Source organism: Castor canadensis, chromosome 15 (assembly GCF_047511655.1).
Source record: "Castor canadensis chromosome 15, mCasCan1.hap1v2, whole genome shotgun sequence".
NCBI classification, from domain to species: domain Eukaryota; kingdom Metazoa; phylum Chordata; class Mammalia; order Rodentia; family Castoridae; genus Castor; species Castor canadensis.
Window position 1 is genome coordinate 27,378,866 of NC_133400.1, and position 27,044 is coordinate 27,405,909.

Here is a 27,044-nt window from a genome sequence, read left to right on the forward strand (position 1 = left end):
CACCCCCCCCAAAAAAAAAAAAAAGAAAGAAAAGGTTAAACCATTTGATTCAGCAATCCCCCTCCCCTGGGAGAAATTCCCTAAAACCAGAAAGGGCACCCGCAGGCTTAGCTTTAGGAATGCCTACCACCACAGTGCCATCTGAAGTAGAGAAAAACTGGAAAACCCAGTGAGTTTCTAGCTACGTACCTTATTTCATTAATTTAGGACCATTTAATAACATGAGGGAAATGCCTGTATCACAATAAATAGAAAAAGCAGCTACAAAAGAAATATTCAGCGGTAGTAGAGTGGTTCATGTGGTAGAGCGCCTGCCTAGTAAGTGTGAGGCCCTGAGTTCAAACCCCAGTACCGCCCCCCCACCAAAAAAATGCAGTATTATCTCAAATGTGAAAATATGAATAGTCCCACAAAAACAGTCTGGAAGGATGTACATCAAAAATTTCCAGGAGGCTGGGGGAGGGTCCTACGTTCAAGGATAGCCTGAGCTACATAATGAGATCATCTCAAAACTAAAAATAAATGAATAACTAAAATTCCCAGGTATTAATCCTGGGTGGAGGACTGAAAACTGGGTGTACAGTCTGAAATCAGAAAGAAAAAAAAAAGGCTGGAACATTTAAGGACTTGTTGAAGATCAGTGCCAATCCCTTTCACTCTGGTGAGAAGACGGAGGCTGATGGTGGCCCGTGACTTGCCCAGACTGTGACAGGGTTAGGCTCTTGTCCAGTGAGCGGTGCTCAGTGGGAGAACCACAGCCGCCTAGATCAGAAGATTGGAGGGATGGATTCCTGGACTCCTTGATGTCTCCCTCCGTCCTTCCCCTTCCAACGCCATTTCTTCCTTCCCTTTTTTCTTCTTTTTTGTGGTACTGGGATTTGAACTCAGGGCCTACACCTTGAGCCGCTCCATGAGCCCTTTTTTGTGATGGGTTTTTTGAGATAGAGTCTCATAAACTATTTGCCCAGGGCTGGCTTTGAACCTCCATCCTCTGATCTCTGCCTCCTGAGTAGCTAGGATCACAGGCACAAGCCACCAGCGTACTGGTGCCACTACAACTCTATTTCTTAAAGACTCCCTTTGCCCTAAAGAGCACAGCACCCATCAGCTGGATGGTCAGATATCCTTGCCCCCTCAGCTTGACCCCTCAGCTGCTCCCTATGGGAAGCCCAGTGACCAAAGTCAGCCGAAAGGCACAGGGCTCAGAGGGAACATACTCCTGTGGCAGGGCTCATGGCATCTAGGTGTGCTGGGCTGGCTGGGAACTGCTGACCACCCAGCTCCAAAGGACAGCGGTGAAGCCCCAGATGAGCCAGCATCTCAGCATAAGAAGGCTCTGCTGCAGGGCGCAGGGTCCCTGCACCACTACACCCTGCCAGCTCTCTGTTCCCAGTGGTTTCCCAGGAAACCAGCTAATACAATGCAGATGGGCTGTATTTTTAGAAAGGCGTCCTTTCCCCTCTCCCTGCCCCTTTACCCTTCCATCCACCAGAGTGGGAAGTTGAAAGAGGGCTCCCACCTTGAGAAACTTCCCCTATTAGGACTTTCTTAAACACCTGCCTCCCTGACCCCCACCTCAAATTCAGCTGTAGGCCGCACTGGGTTGTCCTGTCCCCCATCCTCCTATGAAACCACTCTGGAGACCATCCTCCCCAAGGATGGTGCTATTAAAAGGGCTGGGAGTGGGCAGCACAGGGACAGACGGCCTGTGACAGAGGGAGTGGCAGGGAAGGGGTGGGAAGAGGCCTTGTAGTCCAGAGAAACTGGGAATGTCTCTGCCCATGGAAAACACACAGTTCACCAGAGAAATGGCTGGACCCCAAAATGCAGAGCCCAATCTGCACTTCCTCCTGAAAGCTACTGCCTTCTATCTATGTCAATGTGAACCAGACCTGTTCTGCTTTTCCATGTGTTTCTATGAACTCCTATCTCTTCAACCAACCCTGTGCACGTGCGCACACACACACACACACACACACACACACACACACACAGAGCACATTTCCCCTACACTTAAGACAGCCCTTTTTGGGCTCTCACACTTATAGGTAAAGACCCCAGATGACTCAGTAGATTCACCCCAGGAGCCCCATTCCCTTGCTCATGTTGTTCCCAACTGCCTGATATGCCTTTCCCCATCTGAGTCACAGTAACAAAAGGAACCATTAATACTTACTGAGCTGACTAGGTTCCAGGCACTGTTTCAGCATTTTACATGTATAAATACATCAAATTCTTCCCGTGCCACCCAGAGGGAGGGCCCACTCGTGTCCTCATGTGTAGCTGAGGGTAAGGCCCAGGAGATGACATGACCAGTTTGAGGTCTCACCAGTGGGAGGTGATAAACCTGATTTGAACAATGAGCTATGTTGCCTCAGTAACTCACTGATGTGTGGGTGAGTGGCTTCACCTCCCTACCACAGGCTCCCTGAGGACAAAGGCTGGTTCTGTCAATCTGCCCAGCTCCATTGGAACCCCATGTCACAAGAGGCTCAATAGCTGGAGAACTGGACAATTCGCCAACTCCAGAACAGGCTGGAAATCCTCCTGGCCGACCTGCCTGAAGCTGCAGAAGGGCTCAGAGTGCAATTTGTCTGCAATTACACTTGAAGATCTTTCTGGAGGTCTCTGTCCACCATTTGGTACTGGGTTGTTGGGCAGGGTTGGGTGGCGAGAAGGTTCCAGGGTGAGTTGGGTCATCAGCCTTAGAGGAAGCAGAAGCCTGCCTGTGCACCCCCCTGTCCTGGGAATCTTGACCTGGTCCTCTCCTCACCCTCAAATCCTACTGCACCCCTCTCACTGTGAGCCTCACCAGACCCCCCAAAGGGAAGAGACTCAGCAGCTCTGCATTCCAGGCTCAGCTGGAAACAGAAAAAGATCACAGACTCCAGTGGACGAAGGGCCAGGGTCTGGGATAGAGAGTCAGCCGGCCACCACATGAAAAGTCCAGGAAAACCACTTCGTTAGCATCAAGGAAATGCAATGAGCTAATGTGGTCTCACCACCTGCTCAAACCTCACCTTCCTTCCCAGAGACTCCTCAAGGACAAGGGCTCCATCTGGTTTTGCTCCCTGTGATGTCCCATCTAGGACAGTGCTTGGCACTCAGTACTTTTTTCTTTCTGTGGCACTGGGAGGGAACCCAGGGCCTTGCACATGCTGGGGAAGTGCTATGCCTCTAAGCACACCCCCAGCGCAGCTGTATTTTTGCTTAATGAAATGAAATGAGTAGACTGAAGAACAAATCATTCTTCACTCAGACAGCAAATAAAAGGTGCTAAGCCCCAGTGTCAGTAAGGCCTGGGCAAACAGGTGCACATTCACCTAGATGTTGGTTGGATTACAGTGGGGTCAAGTTTATTTGGGGGCGAGCTGGTAATTTATCAAATGCAAGACACAGTGACTTTGGGCGTTTATTCTAAAGAAAGCCACTGTTGGGCACACTAAGGGACAGGTCATGGCGAGGTTTGCCACAGCACTCTTGGGAACGCTGAAAATGTGGAAATGACCTAAATGAACATCAGGAGGATGGTTAAATAAATTATGAGCATCTGCTCCTGGGAGTACCATGCAGCTATTAAAAAGGCAGCTTCGGGGGCTGATGGAGAGGCTCAAGTGGTAGAACACCTTCCTATCGAGCTGAAGGCCCTGTGTTCAAATCCCACTACTGAGAAAATAACAACAAAAAGCAGCTCTATTCAGTTAGGGAAAGCTTCTAAAATGTAGGAGAAAAAGTAGTTAGGAGAAAAAGGCATGCCACACAATAAAAAGTATGAATGATCCTTTTTATGTCAAAAATATATGCATGGGACAGGTACCTGAAGGAGCAAATTCAATAAGGAATCCTCAATAAGTTAGAGTAAGTGAAGGTTTATCTCTGGGGAAGGACATGGGTATAAAAGGGAGCTTTTTATTCTATACAGCATATTTTACCAAATTAAGATACGACTGATTATAAGTGACAGACAGTATTCATATACTTAAATGTTACCAACCAAGACAACACTTCCCCACTTTCGATGTGTGTGTGTGGTGCTGAGGACTGAACTCAGGGTCTCATGCTTAAGTGCTTTACCACTTGAGCCACACCCCCTTTTAGTTTTTTTCTCAGAGAGGGTGTTCGGCTAACTTTGCCCAGGCAGACTTGACTTGTGATCCTTCTACTTCCTGCTCCAGAGTAGCTAGGAGTACAGGTGTGTACCACCTCACCCGCCCATCAATGAAGTTTTGTGTGTGTTTGTGTCCTGGGGATTAACCCAGCAGCTCAAGTATGCTAGGCAAGCACTCTACCATTTGAACCTTTCTCCCAGCCCTCGGTTTAATCTGAAAACATTTTAGGCTTACAAAAAAATTGCAACAAACAAACAACACATAAATTTCTCACACCGCCTGCCCTCAACTTCTGCCAGTGTTACCAAGCTACAGAGGCTTCTCCAGCTGGGACAGTTGCTCAGTCTTTGTCTTTTCTGATCTTGACACTTTTGAAGACAGCTGGTCATTTAACTTGTAGAATGTTCTCAGTTGGGTTTCTCTGTTGTTTTTGCACAATTCCACAAACTTCAGACATTTTTGGAAAGAACATAACAGAAGCCACGTGCAGTTTCCTACCAGGGAACTGATGTTCCTCAGTCTGATTCCAAGGGGTTAACCTCAGTCTGCGGGGCTTTCCACTGGAAGCAACTGTTTTTCCCTATGTAGTAGGGATGCTATGTGTCTTGTAGGAAGATGCTTTGCATACATGCCCACTCATTTTAGCAGGCAGTTGATGAGTCCTGCCTGTAGTTGCTGTGGTGTTTGTCTAATGATGATTTCCTGTTCCCAACATCCTGTCCACATTTATTAACTGGAATTCTCTTGTAAGAAGGAACTATGCTTTCTCTTCCACTTTCTTCTCTATTCCATTATTTATTCACATCATTATGGACTTGTGGGTATTTATGCTATGCCATTGCGATTTGTTTTAAATTTCATTGTTCAAACTGGGCTGTCTTTGGTGAATCCACCACTTCAGGGAGCCCTGGGTGTCTTTTTCTTTCTTTTCCTTCCTTCCTTTCACTCCTTCCCTCCCTCCCTCCCTTCCTTCCCCTTCCTTCCTTTCCTTCCTTCCTACCCTTCTTTCCTTCTCCCTTCCTTCCTTCCTGTCCCTCCCTCCCTTCCTTTCTCTTTCTTCCTTCCTTTTTTCCTTCCTTCCTTCCTTTTTTCCTTTCTTCCTTCCTTTCTTCAGTAATACTGGGGTTTGAACTCAGGGCTTCACACTTCCTAGCCAGGTGCTCTATAGCTTGAGTCATGCCTCCAGCCCTTTTTGCTCTGGTGATTTTGGAGCTAGGGTCTTGCTTTTTGCCCAGGCCTGCATGGACTGCCAACCTCCTAGTTTGTTTCCTGCTGTAGCTGGCATGACAGGTGCACCCAGCCTTTTCCTGTTGAGATGGGGTCCTGAGAACTTTTTTTTTTTTGGCCTGGGTTAGCCTTGAACCGTGATCCTTCTGATCTCAGCTTGCCAAGTAGCTAGGTAGGAGCCACCTCATCTGGCTTTTTAAATTTTTTGTTTTTCGAGGCAGAGTCTCACAATTAAGCCTACCTTATTCGTGAATTTATTACACACATTTCTGACCAAGTGTTGTCAAAACGAATTCTCCTTTGTGCAGGGGATGCAGAGAAGCTTTCAGTGGTCCCATTTTATCATCAGTTGTGTTTAAACTCTATGCTTCCCACGGATTCAGTTTTCCCTCAACAGCGGTATCTCTGGGACCATAGACCATACCAGGGTCTACTATATAGTCAAGGCTGGCTGTGAACTCATGATTCTTCTACCTCAGCTGCCCTAGTGCTGGGATTACAGGGTGCACCAGCACACCCAGCTGTGAGTGCTGTTTAGAATCCAGAATCTCAGTAAGTCTGCTCAGTGCTACCAGGGTGTCAGTTGCCTAGGACCTCTTTGAAGGCAGAGCTAGGAAATGTAAGACAGCAAAGCATATTTACTTCTAAACCCATCCATCTGCAAATATACTAAAACTATGCAGTTTATACTTCTAATAATTCCAATTCAACTCCACAGAGCTTATTCTAGCTTCTCTCTTCTTCAGCGGCACTTCTCCCCTCTAGTGGTGAGCAAACTGCCTCTCATTCTCCACGGTACTTTTCCTTATTTCTCTCTCCCTACGATGCACACAAAGCATTTGGAATTGCCACTCACAATGAGTTCTTCCATTCACGGTTTCGATGGAGAAGGGTTTTGTACTTACCAAAAGAACATTTTAGACATTAAGATGAAGATGTTTAGAAATATCTCTCACTCGGGTGAATTTCATTTTTTGGGATGGGATTGGGTTTGAACTCAGGGCTTGATCAAAGCCCCGAGTTTGTGATTGCAAGGCAGGTGCTTGAGCCACACCTCCCGTCCATTTTGCTCTGGTTAGTCTGGAGATGGGAGCTCAAGAACTATTTCCCCGGGCTGGCCTTGAAACCTGATCCTCCTGATCGCAAGCCTCCCAAGTAGCTAGAATTACAGGCATGAGCCCCGGGTCCCCAGCTTCGTGTGAATTCTTAAGAAGGAAGATGTAAGTGAGATAAATTGTTTAAGGTCTTCCTGAGATTTTGCATTCTGAGTCCATGTCCTCCAAATCTCTGTGCCTTGAAGCTGTTGATGCCGGTGGCTTCCACACAAGCCAAGCTCCTTGGCACGCAGGATGCTGGCGAGGCGGTGTTCTCCAGAGCGCTCCATGCTGTTTCCAGGATTTCCATCCAAGCTGCTGACGTCCACTCTGCAAATTTGGATGCTCACAGGACAGCAATAGCAGCAAAGTCATGCTGCCCACTTTGCCAGCAGACGCTGGAGGATGCTTCCTGATTTTAGAATTGTTAAAACATGAAAATGCGCACCTCAGAACGGCCATAACAGAGCTCTTTCTAAAATTACAAGTTGAGGCACTGCACCAACATGTGGGCTCCATTTCTCTGCACAGGTGGCTCTGGGTCTTAAACACAGGCACAATAAACCGCTAATCCTCAGGCCAAGGCCAAGGGCAGAGGGAACCAGGATCCCAACACCACAGTCTATACAGCAGCTTCTGTATGGAGCCAGTGAGCGAGTCCTACTGAGACAGAGACTGTTCCTTGTTCCCTAATGCCTGTTCACTCCTCTTTCCTTAAGAATAGAGCCCCACATTTTAGACAAGCCAGTGGGTGATGGGAATGAAGTCTAGTTATGACTGTGTGCTGCTCTGCCCGGAAGGTGTTACTAGAGGCAATGACTTTAGGTTGGTGTTCTTAAAAGAGGACATACAATATTCATTTGTTGGCCCTTTTTCCTGGCAGCAGAGTAGGATGCAGATGTGAGGGCAGGAACTTCAACAGTCATTTTTCATCCTGAGGTCAGATGCTAGAGTGGCAATATAGAAGGAACTGAACAATACAGGAAACTGAGAATCATATAGAAGGAACTGAACAATACAGGAAACTGAGAATCACACAGCCATGGTTTTTGATGGTCAGTTTCCAGACCCTGCTTGTGAAAGAGAGAAATACATTCTTAACTTGTTTAATCTATTACCATCATGGGTTTTCTGTCACATACCATTTATGCTAATCTAAACTTGGAACATTTTGGGGGGAGAGCCAATCTAATATACAAAAAAAGAACTCAAGGGAAAGGACTGGGCTCTCCCAAAGGAAAACAGAGGAACTCTCCCCAGTCCAGAAGGGTCTGCCTGGCACGGCCACATACAAGAGTGCCAGGTTCTAAGCCACACCCCAGGTTCACAACAACTGTATCCACAGGGTAACCATGACCTACATTTCAAAGTGGAAAGGCTTACTCTGGCACTTTTGTCACAAATTCTCAAGTTTCTTTAACACAGGTGCCTTGCTCAGTTCAGCTGTGTATCTTTGCCCAGTTTGGCAAATTTCCCAGAAAAAAAAGAAATGCTTGCCCTGGATCTTTGTGCAAGACTCAAAAAGGTAAGCAGAGGCAGCAAGCCTGCTAGGGCCCAGGGTCTGTGACGCCACCATCCCCAGCATGGAGCCCTTCTCAGAGCCCTCACCAGGGACATTTTCCCTGGGGAGGCCCCTGTTCTTCTCTGCCCAGTTCCTTAGCTCTTTGAAGACTAATGATCACCTGGCAGAGAAAGACTCTACGCTAGGTGACTCCGAGAGTTCTGCCTCCCCTACAATGTCTGCAGAGGGGCAATGCCACATCAATGCCCCCCTACACACCCAATGCCCCCCTACACACCCAGGGCCCCTCTTCTTGTAACAGCACCCCGGGGGGTGGCCAGGTGAACCAGGCCTAAGTCACCCATCTATTCATTCATTCACCTGTTCTAGGGTGAGCATCACTAATGCTGGATCTTGCCACATAGCCCAGGCTGGCTTGCACCTTGCTATATAGCACAGGCTGACCTTGAACTCTTGATCCTCCTGCTTCTGCCTCCCAACTGCTGGAATTACAGACATGTATCACCATGTTCAGTTGAAATCTGAAACTTTCTGAGCTTAATCTGAACTTTTGAACCCTGGCATGATGCTCAAAGAATTTTGGATTCAGAGCATTTTGGATTTTGGATTTTTCTAATTAGGAATGCTTGATGGGTAAAATCTATGCAAATATTACTAACTTCAAAATCTCCAAAATCTGACAGACCTCTGGACCCAAGCTTTACGATCAGAGATACTCAACCTGCATGTTTCAGGTACTGTTCTAGGTCCTGGAGATAAAATAGTGACCATTACAAAGATTCCCACCTTTGCGAGGTTTTCTGGGGTGGTGAGGAGGCAAACGATCAACAAATCTATGGAAATGCATGGTGTGTCAGATGTTCTACGTGCTATGGAGGACAGAAGAGGACAGGGCAGGGGCTGGGGGCTGGATGCCACCTGGCATGTCTGGGTGGGGCACTCAGGGCACTGCACAGAGCTTGCCAGCCTGGGTTCAAGGAGATGAAAGGAACCCAGGGTCACAGGGCAGAGTGGTGGGGGGAAAAGGAGAAGGTGAGGGCAAGCAGAAAGGGCCAGAGTCAGGTCACATTAGCCTTGGTTTTAAGCAAGGGACACACAAAGAATCCCTCCTCCTGCTACTCAATGAATAGTCCTGGGGTGGGGCTAGAAAAGGGTGACCACATTGCCACAGGCCCTCAGAATCTGGGCTCTTTTGAAGGTGGAGACAGTGGGGACTGTGGATGTGTTGAGTTTAGGGGGGTGGCAAAGAAAAGTGCAGGGTGATTTGTATTTGCTTTAGGTCACTGGAGGCACAGGTGGCTGCTTGTAAGTTGGGAAACTTGAGAAGAGTTTGGGGCAGGGTGAGGGGTTTGGTTTTAGACCTAATATCCCTGTGTCCACATGCTGGCCATGGACCCCATCCCCACCATGTTCCCCTCCTGGTGTGGGGGATAACTTGTTTTTCCTTCAGAGAAATAGAATTATTTCCTATCATATATAGTAAATCCAGGTAAATCCACTTTAAAGCAGTTGTCCATTATGTTTGCTTAATTTGCAGCTTCTCAGAATGTTAAATATTAACCTTGCACTTTACCTCATCTATGGTCAATCTAGAAAGACTGTGAGCCCTGACTCCTACCAATAAGAGAAGAGGGCAGTGTTGCATCGGGATAAAAACCCTAACGTACTTCCTACCCGGTGTGCTTTCTTCATCATACCTTTGTCAGTTGCACACCCTTCTGCAGAAGTAAAACTGCTTGCCTTGCTGACTGACTCTTGAGTCTTACTCATTAATACAGAGATTTTTCTAACACTGGTATCAAAGTTCTGTTTCTGTTGCTTGATACCTAGAAATCTAACATAACTTTTTTTTTGATTGGGGTTTGAATTCAAGGCCTACACCTTGAGCTACTCCACCAGCCTTTTTATGTGTTGGGTGTATTTGAGATACGGTCTCGCAAACTATTTGTCCAGGCTGGCTTCGAACCACGATCCTCCTGTTCTCTGCTAGCTCAGATTACAGGCATGCGCCATTGGCACCCAGCCTAACATAACTTCTGTTTTTCTTGCACCGTGTCAAGGGGCTGCGCAAAGCTCAGCACCTGCCCATCTCTGTGGCAATCCCAGGTTCAGGTGCAGGTTCCAGGCATGGGCTCAGAGGGCCTTACAGGTTTGGAGACAGTTCGTCCCCACCACACACCATCACTATCCACTCTAGGGCAGGGCAGGTCTTCTCCAAGGCAGGCACTGCAAAGACTAATCCTAAGAACCCCCAGAACACCTTGAGCCACCCTGACTCTCCCCCTCTGGGTCCCATCCCCGTGTGCATTATGCCCTGCAGCTGGAAAGTCTCTGGAGGCAGTAGGCTTTGCTCTCCCTGTGTGGACAAGGAGGAGGCTGCGCAAGGTCACCTGACAACTGGTGAGAGCTTAGCTGCCCTCACCCAGAGCAGTACGGCAGGGAGCAGCATTGAAAAGACACTTCTGGCAACCACAGCCAGGTCATCAGAGCTATCAGCAAACGGTTTGGGGAGTGCAGAGGGTGAGCCTGGGGGCTGCAAACCCTGGACATGGCTATTGGAAACCCCTGCACTCTGAGGGGAAGAGATCCCAGAAACATTCCCCCCTGTCCTCTCCAAAGAGGTTGGGCCCCTCCCCTTCCCATGTGTCCACAGGCACCAGCAACTGCCCTGTCCAACAGGTGAGCTGAAGAAGCAGGCAGGCCCCACAGGTATTTGCTCCCAGGTTTAGGATGCACAGTCACTCTCACTGCTAGAGCTGACATTTTGGTGAACTGGAACTAAAAGGCTTGAGGATAAGAGTGAGTGAGTGAGTGTGTGTGTGTGTGTGTGTGTGTGTGTGTGTGGCGGGGGTGGGGGTGGGGGGGGTGGGAGGGGTGAGCTCTCTGTGGTCCTGCTAAGGACCAGGGCTGGGGCAGTTGAGTGCAAGCACACCTCTGATTCTGTGATGCTCTCCGGTTCACAATCAGTGTTTGGCTTTACCCAGGATCCCAGGACCACCCTGGAGGCACAGTCAAGCTCAACCCAAGGCCACACAGTCAGGGCTGATGGGTGGTTGGGGAGAATGGGCTCCCTTGCCCCTCCTAGCCCCAGGGCTCTCTGCCTTGTATGCCTTCCTCCTCTTCCAGGCCAGTGGCATTCAGTTCTGACATGACCTCTGCTGTTGTCGGACATCCCTGCCCCCTCTTACATGGATGATGTGGGTCCATTTAGACCCAACTGGATAATCCAGAAAAATCTCTCCACGTCAGTTCCTTAATTACATCTACAAATTTCCTTTGGCCGTCTAAGGTAACACCCATAGGTTAGCCACATTAGGGTCAGAATTCATCTTTGGGGTTCATTCTCTAATCCAGCACACCGTTAGCATGAGTGGGAAACTGAGGGAATCATGTATTAACCCAAGCAGGCTGAAAATAGGACCCTGCACCAAGTGTTCCTGGGGCCCTGCCTGTGGCTGTGTTGTTCACTCAGCCTGCAGAAGCTTCCTCCTCCTCAGGTTATAGAAAACCCACTTCACACCCAGCAAACACAGCTCTCCATCCCATGGGTTTTCTCCCTGCATGCTGGACTTCAGCTCTCCAGAATCCCTTGGGACTGCTTCATGAGAACCACAGTGCTTAGTGCATTTACTAATTTTTAGTTTTAAAAACCAGAACTTAAAAGCTACTCATGAGGCAGAATGCCTGTAAGTCCAGCACTTGGGAGGCTGAGGCAAGAGAATTGAGAGTTTGATGCCAGTCTGGGCTAGACAGCAAACCCTGTCTTAAAAAAAAAAAAAAAAGCGAGGAGAACTTGAATTTCACATAGCCAGATACCCTGGTTCAAATTCTACCTGGCCAATTACCATTGGCATGACCTCTGGCAAATTAATCGGTGTTGCCTGAGCATCCCTATCTGTAGAAAAGGAGGAAATAATAGCATATACCTCATGAACTTGCTATGATGACAAGCCAACACATAGAAGGACCATGCCTGGCACATGGAAAATGCCATGTATGTGTGAGCTGTCATCACTGTTATTATCACATGTGTTTAAGGGGCCATCTGTTGGAGTGCTTAAACAACCTTTGGCAGCAGAAGTCACAACTGCCTGTGCACTAGGGGTTTCCAGGTCTGAGTGCTTGTCTCCTGTTAGGCAGTGAGGATGTGCCATTTTTCCTGTTCTCTAAACAATGGCAGGGTGGACATCCTGAATAGACACCACTGCATGCTACTTCATTTGTCCCTAAAAATTCAGCTGCAGAGTCACACATCACACATATTTTTAAGCTTTGATACATCACTGCCCTTCATGAGAGTGGTACCAATTTCTCCTTCTCAGTGTAGCAGACACCACCCAGGCACTGGGCGCCATGCCTCCTTGCTCACCTATGTGGCCCCACAGCTATGGCCCAGCAACCTAGTGTCGTTTGCTGAGATGGATAAACTGGAGAGGAAGACCAGGCTATGTCCAGCCTTGGAGAGCAAGGCTGCATACCTGACAACAATCGAACACTATTGAATGTAGCCTGTAAAACTGTGTGAGGCTGTGCAACCCATGAAGTAAAATAAAACCAAAATGTTATGTGCAGCATAGCAGAATTTTTGCTTTTTAATCACACATTTTAAAGAATTGCCCAGATCCAGACTGAGGCTCCCAAGGGATCATTTCAGAGCCCGCAGTCTGTAAGTCCAAACCATCCTGGAAGCATATATGAGTACAAATGCACAATACAACTGCTTGCGTGTTTGTAGACACACTGCCTTCCAATTTTCCCTCATCACCCTGAAAGGTAAAAATCACCTAGCCAGTGCCTTCTGAGGCCTGCAGGCATGTGACTATGGCCTGGGCTCCTTTACAAAGCTCGGGAGGCAGGCCCCTTGCTCACATTTTACTAATGAGGCCGGGACTCAGAGAACTTAAGGATGTGCCCCGAGCTGAGAAGCAGAGAAGAGGTCCTGAGATTTGCAGCCTTTGACTGCAAAATTGTGGTCTTCCTTGACCTGCTGTAGGAAGGTATCTTGAGAGAGGGCCCAGAAAAACTGCAGCCTGAAAGACTGCTAGTGACCGGCAAGGATCCGATGGCTCCATTACCACCCTCTTCTCTCCAGAAAAAAGTGTCACGCCAGGCCTGGGTCTGGCAACTCATGGGCCCTTTCAGCTTCCATGTGAGGGACACTGGACTTCTCACACCTAGTGTCTGGGCTGTGGACATCTGGCCAGAAGGGGCTAGCCCCAGATACCATATGCCACTCTGCCCCACATGTCCCCTGGAGACACATCTCAGAGAGGTCTGGACTGAGTAGAGAACCCAGGGAAGGGACAGGGACATGCTGAAAGAAGGGACTCAGGATACTGGAGCAGAGCGGAGGAGGAGGCAGTTCAGGGACAGTAGCCCTGAAGCTGCCATTTCCTGACCATTGTCAAACACTGCACTCAACACAACACGCATGCTCACATTGCGGAAGAACCCAACAACAAGGATACCACAACGACCCTGCCTTCCAGATGAGGAGGGTGAAGTGTGGAGCAGCTTCAGACTGGCCCACAGCCAGGCAGGCAGGATGCCACGGGACCCTAGCTCAGCACTTGGGTTTGCACCCATCAACACCTCTTCTCGGCTGTGTGACTGTGACAAAGTGGCTGACCTTGTAGACTAGATGTACAGGGTAATAAAAAGGGAAAACTATGCAGAACCAAACATGCATCTTTAAAAAGGTTCAGTCAAATAATTTTCTAAGGCTGAGGGGGGCAAGGAGCTAGAGGCCTCTACAAATCCTCCTGGAGGTACAGCTGATGAACAAGGTACATGGCCTGGGATTCAGTAAATACTTATTGAGCATTTACTGTATGCTATCACAATAAATAGACCACCCTGAATGTGACCTGCTCATCATCCAAAAGGGGAAGCTGAGGCAAAATCTCCCAGGTGCATGCAAGCAGGGAGGAAGTGGGATACAGGCAGATCCAAAGTCTCTGGAGACCACTAGCTAGGGCTAGTGGCATCTTCCATTATGAGGACAGCCAAGATTAAGGAACTGGAGGAGAGACAGCCTCAGAGATGCCTCCATACCAGGCCGTAGGTCCCAACCATGTGTGTCACCTGCTCTGCTCAGCAGGTGGAGGGCTCAACAGTTCCATCTTTAAGATAAGAAAGCTGAAATCAGAGAGGTTGAGCAACTTGTCTGAAACCACACAGTTAACTAGTGGTGGACTGGAGTTGGAATGGATGTATAAGACAAGGAAGAGGACAGGAAGGAGGTGAAGAGAGAGGGAAGGCTGCAGAAGTAGTGATATAGGGGATCTGTGGTCTCCTGGGCATCTAACGGCACTGCAAGCCTGTGACTGATGACAGTCACCAAAGGTGTCCTTCTGCAGCCTAGCCAGGGGCTTAGAGAGTTTGCCAGAACTTGGCCAGCCCACTGATGGTGGAGGAAGGGACATGAAAGCACACTGCATCAGGACCCTGACTGGAGCCATCCCATCGTTTCTCCTCCAGGCCCTCTCTAAGGGCAGAGAGGATCTGGTTGTGTCCTCCAGGCAGGCTCTAAATAACCATGGGCTATATAAACTTTCCCTTGAGGGGGTTAACAAGTTCAGCACCTTCAAGGCCTGTGGGCCAAGCCTGCCTCAGGGGAGCTCTGTAAGCAAAAGTTGGCAAGGGTTTGGGGGAGGGGGCTGTCAGGAGCACGCAGTTAGGGTTTCCAGGACCCCAGGATCAACCCCCACCTGTCCCTCTGTATGAGTCCACCACCACCCATGGCTGATTTAACACACAGCCCAAACCCTCACATGATCTACTCCCCCAACCCTAGAACCCCCAACACACACACTCAGGCTCTGCAGCTGCCACGCCACTCCCAGGTCAAGCCTTGCTCGCACCCCAAGGCACAGGCCAGTCTTGGACCTTCCAGCACTAGACACTTCCCTCTCCACAGAACAGACATCCTGTCAGCTAGCATTTGCAAATGGTGTCACGTGCTCTAACCTTCTGTTCCTCTCCTGTCCCCTGCTCCAGATGCCATCCCATTTCCTGAGTGCACCCACAGGCTTTACCCTTTTTGGCTTTATAACAGAGCTTCCAGACGGTAAGGGCCCTGAGGACAAGAACCCAGGGTGTCTGAGGATATGTACTGGAATGTGTTCATCCACACATGGACTGAGCACCCACAAGTCCCAGGTCTGGGGGTCTGGACTGGGTCCCTCGCCTCCTGCATGGTGGTGTCTCCACCACCTCTGCCCTGAGGAGTACACACATGCCACCAGTGCTACTGTGCTTCGTGCCTGGGTGCACATCTCCCACCCTTCAGCCACCCTGGCCCCGTCCTTGTCGGTCCTCAGCGACAGTTCTCTAAGGAACTCCAGCCACTGCTTTCTGGATGCAGGTTTCCAGTGGGGCATCTGGTCACTTCTCCAGAGGGACCCCCACACTGAGGGACCCCCGTCCTCACACTCCAATCTGGCATCCCACTTCCCAGGCCACTTGGCCTCTACTCCCAGCATGAAACTTCTCCCTGAAGAGGAAGGGCCGCTCAGATTGTCACCGGGAGAGTTGGAGACAAGAGGCCACAGCAGAGGTCCTGCCATGAGTCCAGAGAGCTGTGCTCTCAGGAGATGAGCGACATTGACTGAAGGGCTTGGGGCTCCGAGCTCCCTTTTCGGGGTCCTGATCTGAGCTCGGCTGCTTGGAGCCTCCAGCGGTTTCTCCCCGGACCCACGATCCCCTCGCACGCGCTCGACCTGCCCGACGCCGCGCCAGGGACTCGAGATCAGAGCCAGGCGGACACAGCCGCTGGTTCTCCAGGGAGAACCTGCGCCCAGGAACAGGTAGCGCCCAAGCTAGAAATCATTGACCTGACTGGCATCCGCACCCGGTCCTACTCAGACCCAACCGCGCCCTGAGCCCGCTCCAACTCGGAAAGTAGTGTGCGGTGAAGGCCGAGGAAGGGCCGCGGTACCTGTCAGCAGTTCGAGCCTGTGTCCCAGCACCTTCATCCTGGCACCCGGCGCTGCCCGGCTCGGACTGCGGCGTCGGGGGAGCGCGCTGGGCCCGGCGGAGCTGAGCCGGGGCGAGGCGCGCGGGAGACGGGGACAGCAGCAGCGGAGAGCGGGAGCCGAGCACGAGCAGCAGCCCGCAGCCGAGGAGCTCTCGCCGCCCCCTCCACCACGGTTTAAAAAAATCCACCAATTGCACGGCCGCTCACCCCCAAAAGGCGCCCGCCGCCACCTGGTCGGGGTAAACTCCGGGAGGCGGATGGAGTGTGACACCGCGGGAGGGGCCCCTGCGCCCGCCGCTCGAACAAAGGCCGCCGCCCCCGGGCGTCACGGGAGGGAGGCGCGGGCACCGGTTGGGCCGTGGTCCCCGGAGGTGCCGGTGCCCGGCGGGGAAGGGTGGGGTGGGAGGAGGGGCGCCGCCCTGGCGTAGGCGGAATGTGGTCCCCGGGATCAGGTGCGCGGCCAGCGGGGTGGGGGGGAGGACGGCGCGTCGCAGCCGCAATGACAAGGGATCGGGGATGGGGAGGGGCCGGGGGCTGCAGGGCCGAGGGTCGCCGCAACTCACCGAGGGTGCCGAGGGAGACAGACGCGCAGGCGGGAGCCGGGCCTCGCCACCGCCGCCGCCGCCGCCGCCGCCAACGCGCGGTGCAGGTGCCTGCAGCCCGCGCGCCCCTCCGCGGATTCGCCGCTGTGGGGGCGGGCGAGGGGCGGGGGCGGCGCGCCGCGGGGGCGGGCCCCGGGGTGCGGGGGGCGTGGGCGCTCGGCACACCGCGCGCGGGGCCTGGACGCTGCTTCTCCCACCGCGGCCCCCCCGAGCGCTCGGTGGGTGAGTGGCCGGGACGGTTAGCGGGACTCGGGACCCGCCGAGCCGGCGGAGACTCCGGGCGATCTGCGACCTCCCGGCAGCTTCTCACCTCTCGGGGCGCCGGCAGCGTCAGTCCAGCCTGTGGGGTTCTGCCCAGTGGGCGTGCGGCCCTGCCCGCCCCTGAAGGTCCCCGGTGGCCGCGCGGCGTCTGCTGAGTCTTTGTTTGGACTTCCGAGGGGAACCTCAGGCCTGTAGAGACCCCCACCCCGCCGCCTCTCTCCCTTCCACTCCTGCGCCCCTGAACCTTTGCAGAAAAGCCCTGGGGCGTCTTGATGAACCCGGGGCTTTGGGGGAATCCCTTCTCCGCCCCCCGCCTCGCCTTCTTCAGAGCCAGTTTCTTTGGGGAACTCTAGTGGCCAAGGGGTTCTGTCTGGGCCCGGAGGACCACCTCCCCAACCCAGTGACCTAGCTCTGCTCTCCGCAATTCACACTCTGTTTAAGGGGGAGAAAACAGGTCATTTTCTGCCTTCCCCTGCTCTTTCCCAGTGCCACCCCCCTCCCCGACCTCCACAAAAAAGGAGGGTCAAAGGCCCTGAATAGAGTCCCTCTGTAAGAAGTATAGAAGTCAGAAATCCCCAAAATTTTATTTGGGCAAGACTGCGCAGGATGAAGGCTTTCTATTCAGGCTGACAGCCACGTGGGTGCGGCTCTGCCCCTCCCTGAGTCCCAGTCTTGGTCATGCAAAAAGAAAGTGGACTTCTCAGGTGGACTTGGAGGTCCAGGAGGGCGGTGGGGTGGGAGGTCAAGGGGAACTTGCAGCATCTCCTGGGCCTTCAGCAGCCTTTGGGCTGGTTTATGGTGAGGCCCATCCTGGCTTATCCTCAGTTCCAGACTGCTCCACAGCTCACCCATCTGCCAGTTACTGAAGCTGGTTAAGATTTTGGTGGGAACACATGCCTACCCAGGGACAACTCTGTGTTGCTTGGGGTTATAGAACAGACCACATAGGAAGTAGCAAGCTAGGCTTCCATATGTTCAGGAAGTCCCAGCCTCTCAGTGTCCCTCCTTTGTAAGGGGGATGAGGGAGGTCAGCAGCGACAGAATGAACCTCCACCTCTGAAACTTCAGCTAGGCTGGGATTCCATACATTGAAGTCAGGAGCCAGTCTGTAAAAGCACAGTCCATTTCCTGGCTGTGTACTGTCTGGCAAGTTACTCACCCTCTCTGAGCCTCCATGGTATACTATGTGAAATTGGGGTGATGTTGACCTTAGAGGAATTCTGTAAGAATTAAATGATGGAACATGTGCTTTCCTAGCATGCAGGAGGCCCTGGGATCAATCCCTAGTACCAACAGGTGCCAGCGGCTCACACCTGCAATCCTAGCTACTGAGGAGGCAGAGATCAGGAGGATCACTGTTTGAAGCCAGCCTGGACAAGTAGTTTGCAAGACCTTGACTCAAAAAAACCCATCACAAAAAAGGGCTGGTGGAGTGTCTCATGGTATAGGTCCTTAGTTCAAGCCCCAGTACTGCAAACATAAATAATAAATAACAAAAAGATGGAGCATGAAGAAAATGCTCAGTGTACTGCCACACACATGGCTTTAGCAGTCAGTGAAGTAGCCACTATTATTGGTGATGAAGCTGTCACCACTGCATTAGGGTGTCTTTCATGCTTTCCTGAGTTCTACCCTTTTCAGTAATTTCAGACCTAGTCATTGGATAAAACTAATTGCTGATGTTCTAGTAAGATAATCTACGAGGCCTCACGTGGTCTGAATTCTTTGGAGGAAAACAGGCCCCAGAGGATGTGAAGTCTGCCCGGCAAGAGTTTCAACACTATGATGTGCCTGTCTGTGAGACGCAGGGCGTCTGTAATGGCCTTGAACTAATGCAGGCAATCTCTTTGGCTCAGATAACTCAGGAGCTCCAAGTGAGCATTCTGGTGGGTCAGGGTGCAGATTTGAACCCCCAGAATATAAGGTTTGCTAGGTAATGAGGAAGTATAGCTGTAAGAGCCCCCGGGTGGCAGGGTCAAGCTCAGGTGCTTTGGAAGTAGGTTGAGTCAGTTGTACCAGTCACAACTGGGGCCTGCAGTCCCTGTGCTGTGGGACTCCTTCATTGTCACCTCCTTGAGGGGGACTCCTGTTGTTTGGGGCATGCTGGATGGTGGGGTTTTTATCATAGGAACACAGAACACTGCAGAGGGCCAAGCTGGTGCCTGGGACTAGGGGTCCATAAGCAGTGTCCCCTGGCCTTGCTCCTAGTGCCTTGCAAGATGCTTAAGTCACTGACTTGCAAAGTAAGCAGAAGCCTGGGTGGTGCCACACCTAGGCTAGAGAAGAGACGCGGGCTTTCACAGACCCCATCTCTAACTCAAGCTGATGTATCAGGCAGGGTGCTGGGGTAAGAAGCAGAAAAGGCTTTTTTAGCAGGAGGGTGGACAGTGTTCGGATCACGGGAGCCAGGCCTGACACTGTGCCTTGGCCTGGTGTTAAAACCACCTCTGTCTTCAACAGGCCCAGACTACTAGGCCTATGGACATAGGCAGTGGACATTGCCATCTGGACCCCAGCAGCCTTTGAAGCAGAGGTGGCTCTGGCACCCCTGCTGCCATCCACCTCTGATGGATTCTGGGTGGTTTTGGCTCCCTGTGCACCAGTTTCTAATTCAGAGTCCAGGGTGGGAGGTCTGGTTGGAAGAACCACATCTGGTCCTCAGACAAAGCTGCAAGGGAAGCTGGGAAGAGGTATTTCAGATTCTCTGGAGAGAGGTGGGCTCTGCCTTGTAGAAGAATATAGTGGACACTGGTGGCTAAATGAGTGACCAGTGCCCACTTGACGTAACAGTGGACTGGTGAAACCTTTATGACATGATGCACATGGTCCCTTAACTCAGAGCCTTGTGGGGAGGGACACACAGTTCCTGGTCGTTGAGACTTGTACCGTACTGTAAACACTCAGTGGCAACCAGTGGTGCTCCTTCAAGCTGTCATCTTTGATTCTTCAGCAGGTGAAAGACAAAGGAACCTTGAAATCAGTGTGGCTTGCTGCCCTTCCAGATGCAGACGCAGCTCCAGTCCTGCTGCCAGGAGGACAGGTGACTGGGTTTTTCCATTGTGGTGATGAATTGGCTGAGTCACCATCCCTCTCGGGTCCCCTCGTGACCATGACTGGGAGCAAGTCAGAAGGACTGGCTGATGGGGTGGGGGCGTACATGAGCCTGGGGCCGTGGAGGGTTCATCTCTTAGCAGGGGGAAGGGAGGCAGAACTCCTTCCCCTTCCCCACTCATTAGTTGGGAGCCAGATGGCCTCCCGGGAGAAGAGTCATTGCCTCTTGGTGCTAAGCCTTGTGATGTAGGGTCTCCTGGAGAGCCACAGCTGATGGGGACATTGACCTTGCCTTTAAGATTCATTTGCTGATGGAGGAAAGCAGCTCAGAGTCACATTGTGTGGGTACCAGACAGACCAAGGTTGCCATGGAGTGCAGGGGCCCCCGGGAGCTCAGCAAGGGCTTCGTGGGGAAAGACGCAGCTGAGCCTGCAGAGAGGTGGAAGGTCAGCAGGTGCAGGTGGCAGATGGGATAATTAGGGGAACTTCCATCCATCTGCCCAGCCTTCCACCCATCCCTGCACCCGTCTGTTTACACTGGGCTGTGCTCGGAGCTGAGCATGTTGCAGCCCTGCCCCCGACAGGAGCTCCTGGGCTGAGGTGGAGAAGGCTGGGCGTGTGTGAGCAGATGGTGAGGAAGTGCACTAAGAAGGTGGGTGGGGGACAGTGCCTGGTCTCAGCCTGGCTCTGGAATTTAACCAACCACTAGATTATCTGCTCAGTGTTCCTGGGCCACTGCAGACCACTCTCTGGCTATGTCACCAGCATGTTCTCTCACAGCATATAAGGACCCTCCTACCCACAGGGCTAATCTTTTGTTCTCCAGCTTATGACACACACTGTCTCCTCCCCTGTCCCAGAAGGCAGCAGACTCTCCCCAGTGCCCTTTGCAAATGCCTGTCTATCTCCTCTGGAAGCCACAAACATGGAGGGCCAGGTGGTGCCAGGCTGAGTTAAGAGGTGGGCCTGGGTGATACTTTTTAAAATTATGGTATTCATATATACTCAATGCACAAAATTTATAAGGTACAGAGAGAAAAATTTAGATCACTCATAATTTCACTGCCTAAATATAGCCAGTGTTAGTTGAACTTAGTGGTACACAGCTGCAATCCCAGCTCTTGGGAGGCTGAGAAAGGAGAATTTCTAGTTCAAGGCTAGCCTGGGCTACATAGTAAGAACCTGTTTAAAAAAAAACCAAGATAGCATTGTTAACATTATGGGGGAAATAATGTGATAAAAAATAGTGATAAAATTATTCTCCAATATAATAATAGCTGCACTGTCTTTATTGTGTGGTGTGTCACAGTTCTCTCAGCCAGTGCCATTTGTTGAGCATTTAGGATGTGTCCATTTTTTCATCATTGGAAACGATGTTCTACTCTACCAGCAGACCTGCTTTGCCTGCATCTCTTGGTTGACTTTATAAAGCTGTTGTGCTCCCTCCTTTAGTCTGGTTTTATGGTCTCTGACCTCCTATCCGTGGTAGCCCATCACTCTCAGAAGGAGGCCAGTGCACCCTTAAAGTCTGCGGGTCTTCACACTTGTACTGTTCTTGGGGAATCCATGGAAAGGCTGGTTGTCACCAGCCACTACCTTCACAATTGTGCCAACCTCATGTGAAAATCTGTGAGTTTCCACCTTGAACTATAGCTGTGTAAAAGATCCTCATGGGGGGAGATTGATTGAAGGGTACACCAGATCTCTCTGCTATTTTTGCAACTTCCTGCTAATCTATAATCATTTCAAATAAAAAGCAAAAATAAAATTGAGGCAAATGAACTCCTTGGCCTCATCTCAAAAGCTGATTAGCCATGAGGAACAAAGATAAGGCATTCATATCTTAGTTTCCCCTGGAAGGTAGGACTTGGTCTAGAGAAAGGCACTCCTTGAGGTTGGTGTCCATGTAGGCTTTCCTCCATCCTCTTTGTGTCACTGGCCCCATATGATCTTGAGGGACTGACAGAGGCATAGCTTCCCTGGGGGTCCAGACGGATGCTCTACGGTGCACTGTGTTGCTAAGCTCTGGTGCCCCATACATCACGTAGACTAGATGCGTTTTCTGCTTATGGGTTTACTGGGATGTGATCCCATAGTAAGAGGAGCTCATCTCTGATAGAAAGCAAGGAACAAACCGGATTCTGTGCTGAGTGTCCAAACCACCCTCGGCTCAATGGTAGCTGGAAGGACTCACAGAACTCAGAAAAGCCATTGTAGTCATTGACCATTCATTGCACTAAGAAGGACACAGGTCAAAACCAGCAAAGAGAAAATGTGCACAACCGAAGTCCTGAAGACCACAGGAGTGGTCTTACAATTGTCCCCTCCCAGTGAAGTCACAGGAACACACATAATTCTTCCAGCAATGGCCTATGACTGCACAGCGAAGTATTACCAACCAGGAACTCACCCGAACCTTGGTGTCCAGGGTTTTTATTGGGGGGTCAGTTGAGCAGGTGTGCAACACCTGAGAATCTTATCTACTCAGTGTACATCCCTCCCCGTCCAGGTTAAACTCATTGAGTGTGGCCACACTGTTAGCCTGAACTGTGGTTCAAATTCAAAGGGTGAGGCCTAAGGCCTCAGACATACAAAAGCCGATATCAGGTCAGGAGGGTCTCCAAGGAGGCGTCAGTTCCTTTTCTTTGGAATGTGCAGGGTGTGAAGAACTCAAGCCTCCTGAGTTAACCCCTTACTTTCAAATGCCAGTCATTTGTTTCCAAACACACACACACACACACACACACACACACACTTTGTCATGATTTCATAAAAGAAAGTTTTAACACAAAGGTGTGCTGGATATCACATGGGTCAGGGCTTCCGATGGCCTGATGTTGCTGACTTTGAAGGTGAAGGGGCCAGGAACCACCTGAATACAGGCATGCATCACCATGCCCATCCTTATCCTTTCTATCCTTGCTGCATTGCAACTACCCTGGGAAAGAAGGGCATCCGATTTTGTTTTTTTGGTGGTACTGAGGTTTGAACTCAGGGCCTCAATTTTGCCCTTACTATGTAGGTGTTCTACCACTTGAGCCACCTCCCAGTCCTGCATCTGTTCTTTATAACAGATGCTCTGGTCACTGTCCTGCCCTGGCCCAGACTCCAGATCTCCTTCAGCTGACTGTAGAGTAGATCGGCTATTCTTCTAGAGTGCTGTCTAATTCTGTTTTCTCACTGTCAGCCGGCATGTGTGGAGCCGAGCCATCAAAGGCCTGGGCCACTCCTGTGCAGGCTTTGTGGCTTGAGTTCCTTCATCTGCTATGTGAGTGACCTTGGGCAAGTCCTCTACCATGCAGAATCTCTTCATCTCTCAAATGGGTCTAATGACAAAACTGAGCAGTTACAGAGATGATAACCAAAGAGCCCAGGCCCTGGTGCCTCCTTGTAGCCCATTGACTATTAGTGGCTGTTAGGATGAAGAAGTGTGTGAGTCCAGGTGTGAAGTGTGAGGCAGGAAGGACCCCCGCAATGAGTTCAGTGGGTGCAGGGACACATTCAGCTACCTTTTAACTGGGTGTTGAGAAGTCAGGGGGACCCTGTGGTTCCTAGACTCTCGAGAGGGGAGCATATCTTACATACATGACAGGAAAAGACTGGGTAGGACTTTGGGGGTGTCATGAGGATTGAAAGGGCTGGCGACCACAGGGCATTTGCATGTGATCCCCTTTGCCAGGGGATCTCTTCTTTCTACTCCCTATACCTCCCCTGGTTATCCTTCTCATCTCTTGGCTGTGAGGTTGGACCTCTCCTGCCTCCTTCATTCTCTGACTCCTCTTTGTGCTTCCACTGAACAGCACAATTAGTCATAATGGTAGTGTAACATGTGCTGTATCTGGCATTGCCTACACGTCTCCTCTCATTTGATCCTCTCAGCATTTAGAGCTAACTGCAGCTTCATTTTTCTGATTTGTGAGGGCTCAGCTCCCCTCCCTTCCCCCTGTACAGCAGTGTCGGGTGTGGGTCTGTCTCCACCCTGCTCTAGGAGCTTCTGCTTCTCTCTTTTGGCTCAGCACCCAGCACTGTGCCTGGGACTTAGAACGAGCCCAGTAGAGAGGAGCCCTCCACCAAACTGGTTGAATAAATGAATGAGTGACTGAGCGAGTGCTTGAGCAAGTGACTATCTGTAAAGTGTAGATGCAGGCCTGGCATTCCATGGGCGAGAAGTATTAGTACCTGCGTTGGCAGAATAACGGCCACCAACCTCAGAAGTCCATGTCTGGATCCCTGTTAAGGAACTTGGCAGTGGGGACTGAAGGTCACTTATCAGCTGACTTCACAATTGCGAAATGACATTGGATTTTCTGGGTGGGCCCAACGTATTACAGGGTCCTTAAAGGTGGGAGAGGGAGGCAGGCGTGGGCAGCGTGTGAGGACTTGGCCTGACAGTGTCACTGGCCTTGAAGACGGGAAAGGGCAGGGAACCAAGGCAGCAGGTGGTGTCTCAAAGCTGGATGAGGCCCAGGCAGGGCGTCTTAAAGGGGTGCAGTCCTTATTAGGGCATCTTGGCTTTAACCCCACAAGGCTCATTTTAGACGTTGGAACCTCAGAACTATTAAAAAATGTGTGTTGTTTAAACCACTTATGTGGTCATTTTTTAATAGCCACAATAAAAAACCTAATATAGTCCCCCAACCAAGTGGCACAGCTCACACTTTGTGGTCACCTATTAAATGATGACTGCCTTGAATTGGATGATTGCTACACATGCCCCACTTACTAGCAGGAGCGCCACAGAGAAAAAGGACTTCTTATGTTTTGCTTTTTTATATCAAGGCCTAATTGAGAAGTCTCTAGATGTGTCAGAGTTTTGTCCTGAGACTGGGCAGGTTGGGCTGGGTGGGTCATGGAGAACACAAGGGGCTTTCTAGGAACAGAGTATGTCCCAGTGTCACTGGGTGGGAAGGGGTTGGCATCCTGTGACCATTCATGGCTCAGTGCTGCCTCTGGGAGCCACACCTACTGCCCTCATGGTCATTAGGACCAGCATGCACCTCTTCCAGGCAAGCCCCTCACCCCCCAAAACCAGCCTAGCAGCCAGTATTTGGTGCCATGACGATGCCCAGGGGCCAGGAGGGGAAGCCGGCCCTCCTACGCTTCTTCACTGTGGTGGGCACTGCTCCAAGCACTGAATGTCCTTAGCCCATTCGGTCCTCATGGCAGCTCCACGGGGCGGGAGCTATCATTAGCCCACTTTATGGATTAGGAAACTGAGGTCCAGATAGGTAAAGTCCCTTGCTCACCACACAGTCAACAACTGGCTTGAACTCCTGATCCTCCTGCATCAGCCTCTCAGTGCTGGGATTATAGGCATGTACCACTATGCCTGGCATTAATTTTTCTTTTGTCAAATTTCTAGCATCCCAGCCAGGGAACCAAGAAAGGCAGAAGGAAAACAACCTTTTCCTCCTCTACGATGCCACCTCATGTTGCAAAAGCCTTCCTGTTGACCATACATCTTCGTCCTGCTTTGTCTTGTCACACTCACATTGGCTGGTCATTGGGAAACAGAGCTCCTGAGAGGGAGCACTAGCCCTCTGAGGCCTGGGTGAGGTTCCTTGTCCAATCTCCTGCCTCCAAGACCAGGTGGTTCTTCTGCCACTGTCCCCTGCTTGCCCTGGTACATTATTTATGGCCCATTACTCATTCCTGCAGGCACCCACATGCTGCCTGCCAGAGGCTGTGACCTCGATGTGTTCCCTGGAGAGGACCAAGGCAGCTCCTTACCCCCCCAACCTACCTCTCCTGATGTGTGGCACAGCCTGTCCCCTTCCCATCCACAGAAGCCACCTTGTGAGCACAGCTCCCTCCTTGCCAAGCCAGCTAGCTGACACAGTCATCAACTCCCATCTCGCTGGTAAAGTCATGGTGGCAGCAAAGGCCAGGCGCATGTCCCCTCCCCCAGGTGTGTGTGCGGAGGGCAGAGGGTGTGGATGGGGTGTATGTACGGGGTGTATGTATGGTATGTGTGGGGGAGCAAGGTAGGTAGGTGTGCCTGTTATAGTGGGTGGGACACTTGAGCACTCAAGGTTGGACCCCTTTGTGTTCCCTCTTACAGCTTTTGTGTGTGTGAGTGTGTGTAAGTGTGTGAGTGTGTGTGTGTGTGTGTGTGTGTGTGTGCGAGAGAGAGATATGGGCTTTTTCAAGATAGGGTCTTCAGAAGTATTTGCCTGGGGCTGGGTTCAAACCGAGATTCTCTGGATCTCTGCCTCCTGACTAGCTAGGATTACAGATGTGAGCCACCTGGCGCCCAGCTCTTTGGGGTTTTGAAGCTGCAAGTGTAATAAGGATCATTTTCTTCTCTTCTCTTCCAGGGGAGTGAGAAGAGGTTCTTAGATCTAGAGTTAAAGCTGGGGCCAGGGCCCCTGGGAATCCCAGGAGCCCACAGCTGTGGAGCTGTGTGACATTGAGCAAGTTGCTTATTCTCTCTGTGCCTTATTGAGTCATTGTGAGGATTAACTCAGTGTGTAAGCACTTGGCACAGGGACAATGAACACTGACAAAACTGCACCAGTTGGACCACAAACTTGGCACAAAGGGCACTTGGAGGGGAGGAGAGGCCAAGGCTGGCTGGGCAGAATCCCTTGGCCTTGTGGCAGTAACTGGTCCCCTTTGTTCCGTTTTCATGTCTATGCAATGGGTGATGACCAAGTTTACAGCCGCTTACAACTGCAGAATGAAAGTGAAAATTGCAAGGGATCCCAGAAATTGTACTTTCAGCTTGCCTCTCCCGCGTTCCCTGAGAGTTACAGCATTTGGGAAATGTCAGCAGAGGGTAGGCATCTTTGTTTCCCTTCCACAGTTACACCCCAAGTGCTGAGTGACTGGGTAAAGGCTTTCAGCATCATCTAGAAACCTTGTGACTCACAAAGCCCCTGAGCCATGACACCTGGTTGATTAGGACCTGGAGGGGCCGCATAAAAGAGTCTGTCTGTTGTTGTTGTTGTTGTTGCTGTTCTGGAGTTTGAACTCAGGGCTTGCTAGACAAGTGCTATACCAGTTGGGCCACATCCCCGACCTATTTCGCTTTAGTTATTTTTCAGACAGGGTCTATCTTTGGACTGTGACCCTCCCCATTTCCACCTCCTCAATAGCTGGGATTACAGGTATGTACCACCACACCCAGCACAGATTCTGTGTCTTCAGTAAGTTTCCCTGATGGTTCCACAGCAGGCAGCCCACTGGGAGATCAGAGAT

General features: G+C 50.9%; 1 protein-coding gene across 3 annotated transcripts in view; it reads right to left on the bottom strand.

Annotated features, from left to right (window-relative positions):
* The window catches only part of Ndrg4 (NDRG family member 4), a 40,913-nt gene extending 24,350 nt beyond the window's left edge, over positions 1-16,563 (bottom strand). Inside the window, exon 1 of one of the 3 annotated variants that reach the window (XM_020172721.2) lies at positions 16,494-16,563. Coding sequence is in view for 2 of the 3 variants with exons in the window: in XM_074055918.1 (XP_073912019.1) it covers positions 15,892-15,928 (37 nt within the window). In the remaining variant the exon portion in view is untranslated. Of the gene's footprint in view, positions 1-15,891; positions 16,053-16,493 lie in introns of those variants that run through there. The other 2 variants (XM_074055918.1, XM_020172718.2) reach the window with 2 other exon arrangements.
* Positions 16,564-27,044: the final 10,481 nt, after the last annotated feature.